Source organism: Raphanus sativus, chromosome 4 (assembly GCF_000801105.2).
Source record: "Raphanus sativus cultivar WK10039 chromosome 4, ASM80110v3, whole genome shotgun sequence".
NCBI classification, from domain to species: domain Eukaryota; kingdom Viridiplantae; phylum Streptophyta; class Magnoliopsida; order Brassicales; family Brassicaceae; genus Raphanus; species Raphanus sativus.
In genome coordinates, this window is record NC_079514.1 from 49441042 (window position 1) to 49449054 (window position 8013).

Here is an 8013-nt window from a genome sequence, read left to right on the forward strand (position 1 = left end):
GAAAGCCTTAAAAATGCTTCTCCTTTAATATATAGGGGATGTATACATTTTTGTTTTAATTATAGACAAACAGGATTGAGCTGGACCGTCGCACTCCATGTTTCCAACAAAGCGGTCCTGGATGTAGCTTTTAATAGGGCCTAACCAGCTTGACACAAAGATCTTACTGTTAAATGAACGCATCGTCCACCTTCTCAAAGTCAAATACTCAAAATCTCAAATACTATTAAGTATTTTTTTTTTTTGAAAATAAGCGGGATGCAAATAGCTAATCAGAATAACTGTGAATCAGTAATCTTCTAGAGCAAATGTGGTCGGTCATAAATTATGTTAAACATAAAAAGAAACAGAATATCTAACTTTCTCCGAATAATGGATCTTTCCCTACATACCCCACTGCATACAGCCTAAGGTTAAATGCGATGATGACTTGCAATGTTGGATATGGTAATTAAAAGCGGGTAATCACACGTCTATTGCGGACCATTGAATTGTATCCTAACATCATTAGACAAACTAGCCATCATCAGTTATTGTAAGATGGCTTTTGTTACTAATAGTTCTTGAAATCATCAGTGACACTTTAGTTATCTCTCGTTAGACGATAATTTCCGAAAGTAATGAAGTTTTTCTATAGAGGAAACAAACATTATATATGGTAACACCAACTGGGGAAAAAAATTGTAGGGAATAGCACGTTCCTGTCTTTTTTCACCATTTACATGAAAATTTTATCATTTGTAGGAATTGGTAGTTCCTCCACGTTCCTTTTATTATGAGGAATTATAGTGTAAATATATTTCATGTCAAATTAGATAAAGAATAATTTTCCTTCTAATTAATTCCATATCATTCTTTTGGATTATTTTCCCTTTGATTCCTTTCATTTTTAATGTAGTCACCAGTTAGATCTAGTGTGTTTCTGTAATGGTTAAATTTGGCATTTGGAACTCAAAAAAGTACAATATGTGAAGAATATAATGAATTGGCAAACGAAAATGTAATGGATACTGGATAACCAAGTATTTAAGGGAACACTCCTATACATATATTGTATAACTAATAACCTCAGCGTATTGCTGACAAAAAAACCTCATCGTATAATTAAAATGAATGTTCCTTTTTGTTATGAAAACATTAATGTATATTCTTATACATATGTGAAATATACATTATGTTCTCAATATCAAGTCGTATGCACGTAGCTATCTCATAGCAGTCTAGAAAATCAGTACAAAAAATAATGAAAAACAAAATGTTTTAAAATCGTTTAAAACTCGGACGACAAGTTAAGATTGACTTTGGTACTAAAGATTGCAACCAGATATGTGACATGTCTGTCGTAGAACAGTATAAGCATTGTGTAGTTATCCTAGTTAATAGCCAAAGAACTTTCTTCTTGGTGTCGATTTCATTTCTGGGCGACAAAAATAGACGCCGAGTTGATGATGGCTAGCCATGCCTAGGCGTGTGTTATGTCTAAATGTTTTTTTTTTCTAAAACAAAGGATTAAATCCGGATATATTAACGATACAGACCTAACCCCCGGATGGAGGTACAGCCCACGGATAGACTTTTTCCTGGACATTCAAATGAACCGAAAGCAATAGCTCATATCCGTGTGGCCGGTGGGGTTTGGACCCGGATTCGCCGTATTGGGTTTTTAATTCTTTCGAGCGCTATTAGTCCACCACCACCGGTTAATTATGTTATGTCTAAATGTTTCAGCTAAATATTTGTTTGCTATGAACAAACACATCATTCTCTTTTTAGCAAGAAAAAACGAACAACTTCATATATATATAAACAACTCCCATTACATTATTGAAGATTTGAAACAGATGAAGTAAAAACAACGGGTTAAGGCTCATTATTAGTCCTTATTATTACAACAAGTTCACACATTTTTAATAATCTTACATAAAAAAAAATCCTCAAATAGGCAAATACCAGTTACCGCATCGCTGCGTTACTAGCCCTTGCTTCTTCAAGAAGTCTCTCCAAGGAGATTAGTTGAACTTAACACCATATTTAAGCTGTCTAGTAGTAGGATTAAACAGCCCAAAGTGCCTCTCAGTCTCATCACCCGTCTTCCCATTCTCATCGAACATGGCGAATATGTAAGTCTCTATAGGTTTCCCTGGCCTTTTCGGAGATCCATTCTGCACACTTAGTCTCAAATTGTTAACATAAGCCTCCGCATTAGGCACACTTGCCCCGGGTCCTCCCTGCGTGGGCCAACCGCTCTCCGACACCACGACTTCCAACGATCCCCCGCCCGATTTCTCCAATGCCGCATAAACTGAGTCGAGATTGGCGTCGAAGAGGTTTTTGTAATGAAGCTGGTTGCTGGGGTCATTGAATTCATTGTTGCTCGGTTGGAGCAGAGCGTATTCTAGAGTGACGTCGCGGTTCTTGTAGCCGAAGTAAGTGTAGATATTCACGAGCAGAGGAGATCGCTTGTTCATCAAGAAACCTATCACCGGTTGGAGAAAGTTTCTATACTCATCCTTGAATCTTCCGCTCGAGGGAGGATACGTGTCCGTGAATGCTCCCAAGTATGTAGTCGTGGAGACCTTGATATTGCTAAGGCTTGCTGCGGAAAGCGCTTTATCAATGTTCTGGATAGCCTGGAAGAGAGCCGCCGCCCCCTGTTCCCCTGGGTTCAGCTCGTTTCCTACAGATATGTACTTGAATCTGACATCATTGTACTTCTGGACGTTGTCTTGGACCCATGTGTTGGCATCCGCTTGGCTATCTGCGAGACGTTTTATGTCGCTATTGGGAACGTCGAGGATGAACTCGATGTTGGAGCCACGGAGAGCGTTGAGAGCTTCAGGGTTGGGACCGTACATCCGCATTCGTGGGATGCTGTACTGCTTGTACATAGCCACAACTTCCGGTGGCTTTGGTAGGTTATCTCCCAACTGCCCGAAGCATACTCCAATTTGTCCAGCTAGTAATAAAATCGTCATGCAATAAACTATAATCATTAACTAGATTTCAAAAATATATTGCTATTTATTTTTCATATCAATAAAAATTTAGATAAAAAATTCAAATCTGAAGAACCGAACCGATTACGATTCGTAAGAATAATATTAAATCCGAACCAAAATTGATTAAATATTCAAATTATTCAAGATTTTAATATTTAAACAATCGAAACCATAATCAATTCGAATCGAAGTATTTTGGATATCAAATGTATCCGAATAAGATTTATATACTTATATATATTAATTATTTTTAGTTTTAATGTATATAAAAACATCCAGAATATATATGATACTTTTAGATTGGTTTAAATACTTGAAAATATATAAAATAGTCAAATATATAAATATCTAACATAGCGGAAGTACACTCAAAACAACAAAAATATTTAAATTAATTATTGATTTTTGATTCAAAATTTAAACCAAACTAATTTATATGTTAAGTTTAAGTATTCTGACATATGTTATTCGGATTTATATACAATATAGGTTATCTCCCAACTGCCCGAAGAATACTCCGATTTGTCCAGCTAGTAATAGAATTGTCATGCAATAAAATATAATCATTAATTTCAGTTACAAAAAAAAAATATTAATATATATATATATATATATATATATATAATTATCTATCCTATTAAAAGTGAAGTACAAATGAGAAATTACTCTAATTTTTCTTTAATATTTACAATCAAATGCCACTCCACTTAATAATGAAAATTCTCTGCAAAGCTTTTATTCGTTAGTGAATCTCCCAAACCCATTAAGAATATGATGACCAAATATAGTTTTGTGGACATATGATTATTGTTTTAAAAGTGATCGTAAAATCAAATTCATATTAGATTTTTTTGTATTTTGATATGGGATACAAGGTCTCTCGGTCCATATGCATATATTGTTATATTCCTTTTGTATATTAATTACAGCATTTATATTTTGATATCTATATTATTAGAACTAAAATACAAATCTATCCTATTAAAAGTGAAGTACAAATGGGAAATTACCCTATTTTTCTTTAATAGTTACAATCAAATGCCACTCCACTTAATAATGAAAATTCTTTGCAAAGCTTTTATTCGTTAGTGGATCTCCCAAACCCATTAAGAATATGATGACCAAATATAGTTTTGTGGACATATGATTATTATTTTAAAAGTGATCGTAAAATCAAATTCATATTAGATTTTTTTGTATTTTGATATGGGATACAAGGTCTCTCGGTCCATATGCATATATTGTTATATTCCTTTTGTATATTAATTACAGCATTTATATTTTGATATCTATATTATTAGAACTAAAATACAAATTAGGTTTACTTTGAAAACATAGATAACAATTTGAAAAAAATGTTTATTTGAAAATTTGGATAACAGTTTAAAAAATACATTTGTTTGAAAATATGAATATCAATTTAAAATAAAAAATTTGATTGGAAAACATAAATATCATTATTAAAAATGATATAAAGTTATTTGAAAACATAGATAACAGTATATTAAGAAAAGAATGAACTATGTTATTAAAAAAATTAGAAATCTATTATATTATGAGAAACTATCTATTTGGATCAACTTTAAAATACAAAAATGAGTTAATCTAATTACCTAAAAAAATTATTTGTCTAAAATAATCATAAAACAAAATTTAAACTTTATATATATATATATATATATATTTCAAATCAAAATAATAATTTAAAGTTTATTTATATCAAAAATTGATTCAAAATATACATATATTCAAAAATTTATTTTTACTAAAATATTTTCCAATAACTATTATTAAAACTATTTTTAATATGTATAAGAAAAATACAATACAAAGTCAAATTTCATATACCAACTTAAATTATTATTTTTATATTTCACATTAAATTTAAAAAATATAATATATGTGATTATTTATATGATAGTACATATAAAATACTATTAATTATATGTGTGCTGTGTTTTTAAAAGAAAAATTGATTGTGAATTAGGAGTGGGCGTTCGGGTACCCATTCGTGTTTGGTTTGGGTTGTTTGGGTTTCAGATTTCTGGGGTGAAAGATTTCAGTCTCATTCGAATTATAAATTTTGGTTCGAATTCGATTCAGATCTTTGCGGGTTTGTTCAGGTTTTGGATAACCCGTTTAAATTATTTTTAAAATTCATTATATCTTTAAATTTCTCAAAATATATAAAATATATATATATATTACGTATAAATTTGAATAACATATATAAAAATACCTGAACTTAACATATAAATTGGTTTGATTTAAATATTGGAAAGATAATCAATAATTATTTAATTATTTTTGGTGACTTGAGTATACTTTAAACTTTTTAGATATTTACATCTGACTGTTTATATATATTTTCAATTATTTAAACCAACTTATAAGTACCATATATATTTTGAATGTTTTTATTTACATTAAATCTAAAAATAATAATATATATAATTATATAAATCTATTTCAAATACATTCACGTCTCTGAAATACTTCGGTTCGGATCAGATTCGATTTCGGTTTTCTAAATATCAAAATTTTGATATTTAATCAATTTCAGATCGTGTTTGGTACTTCTTTTTGGATCGGGATCGGTTCAATTTTCTGGATTCGGATTTTTTGTCCAACTCTAATATTAACATTAAAAACAACATATTTTATAAAAATATACACTGCACGGGTGTGCGGGTCAAATTCTAGTTAGGGTTATAGAAGATGACTAATGGATGTTACATAAGCTTAAAAGATGACTAAACCTGTGGTGTCGAAGAAGGAAGCCATTAGAAGGCTGAGAAGCAACATCAACATTGGTGATAATGCTAACATCCGAACCCCAGACATTGTCATGAAATAGTAAAAAAGACGTTAGAATATGTTTTTCTTACTGTTATACTTTGAGTTTTTTTTATATATATTTGAATCATACCATTCTGCGCCTATTTATAGTGGCGAGCCCGGGGGTTCAAGTCTGTCAATGCATGTAACACATTAAACAAATACAATCACATATATGCTTTGAAAAGTCTACGATTATATATAAGTTCTCCACACAAGTAGCTTTAAATAGCTAGGGTCAATATACCCTGAGATTGAAGCGTCAAATGAGATAGATGAATCGGTTTTTAATATTAAGTTAGACTATTCTTGGAGCCATCACTGGCACCTTCATACAAACATACACGTTAGACACTTACAATCCATACTTTATACTAAATAATAATAAAAACTAAACTACGGCATTTCCCTATGAAAGTTTAGTGAAGTATAACATTTTACAAAAACAAAAAAAAATTGGTGAAGTAAAGATCCACAAGAACGAATAAACCCGTTGATTTTCTGTCTCACAAAATAAGTGTTAGGTTCTAATGTCTGAATTCATAACCAAATTCTCATAAGATTCAACAAATGTTATTTAACATTTTTTTACAGAAACAGATATAGTTAAAAAAATATTAGGAAGTGGTGATAAAAAGGAAAATTTTGCCCAAAAATAGCGATAAATTTATCAGTACACAGAAAATATACGTATTTGGTTTTAACGGATTTTACAAAAATAAACCAAAAAATAATTGAATAAGCATGTCATTCGATTTATATTTTTTTTTTCATCTATACTTTTCTACGGCTTCAAATAACTGAATCTCTATTTCTTCTTCACATATCTTATCCCACGTTTAAAAGTTTTTAGTTCATGATTTCGAACTATTCTTTTCTCCTATATAATTTGTAATTATTAATTATTCTTCATTTGTTTTCCACTCTTTTTCGAGATATTTGGCTGTAACAACAAAAAACCCATACAAATTGATAATTAATAACTATAGTCAATCCCATTATTTTATCAACAACAAATTTACATATATATTTTTGGTTTATCTTACAGAATTACTTACATAACTTTTGCATCAACTTTAGTATTTCAAAAGAACATACTTGGTATTATATTAGATGCACAAGATGTTTGACAAAAGTTATACTCTAATTAAATAAGCCCATAAGAAATTGAGAAGAATAAGTATTCATCCATACCTGCCATACACATGAAACAACCACAATAATAATGCAATATAAAGTTTAATATTTTAAAATTTTACGGTTTGTAGAAAATATATATAATGGATTGGCAAATAAAAAAGAGTGAATTGGTTTAAAAGTTAAAACCCAAAAAAGAATGATGAAATTAGCAAACTTTATTTTATTTGCCAATCCATTATATATATTTCTACAAATCGTAAATTTTTTAAAAATGTTAAACTAGCAAACTCTTTTTTATTTGCCAATCCATTATATATATTTTCTACAAATCGTAAAATTTTAAAAATGTTAAACTTGATATTGCATTATTATTGTGGTTGTTTCATGTGTATGGCAGGTAAAGATGAATACTTATTCTTCTCAATTTCTTATGGGTTTAATTAATTAAAGTGTAACTTTTGTCAAACATTTTGTGCATCTAATATAATACCAAGTATGTCCATTTGAAATATTAAAGTTGATGCAAAAGTCATGCAAGTAATTCTGTAAGATATGCCAAATATATATATATATATATATATATATATGTATATATGTTGTTGATAAAAGAATGGAATTGACTATACTTATTAATTATTCCATAGTTGCCGATGATAATTTTTATTTTGTTAAAAGGAGGTTACATTTTCATAAAAAGTTTGAGTGGTCCAAATAAATATGTTACCATCAGTTTTTTACCAAATCATTTTCTGGATGAAGGTTAACATCGATCACTACAAGTGAACATGCTTCATGTATTTTTTAGAAAAATAAAAATATTCTTAATTAGACCATGTATATTACATGCAAATGTTTCCTGCATGCTGGGTTATGCATGCGGGTTGTAATAAATAAAAAACTATAAACGTCAGATATTTTATTCACATTTTTCTCATTTTTTTTTTCTCAATTTATTGTTGAACTTATCAAAAACTACCAAGGGATTAAACTAATTCAAAATGGAAAATTTGGAAAAATACACTCACATGAGATTTTA

General features: G+C 29.6%; 1 protein-coding gene across 1 annotated transcript; it reads right to left on the minus strand.

Annotated features, from left to right (window-relative positions):
- Positions 1–1776: 1776 nt before the first annotated feature.
- Positions 1777–5898, minus strand: LOC108829665 (glucan endo-1,3-beta-glucosidase-like). The gene is made up of 2 exons (XM_018603280.2): positions 5759–5898; positions 1777–2956 (listed from the first exon to the last, which is right to left on the minus strand). The coding sequence occupies exons 1-2, from the start codon at positions 5847–5849 to the stop codon at positions 2010–2012; spliced, it is 1038 nt and encodes a 345-aa protein (XP_018458782.2). The 5' UTR covers positions 5850–5898; the 3' UTR covers positions 1777–2009.
- Between the last annotated feature and the right edge of the window lie 2115 nt (positions 5899–8013).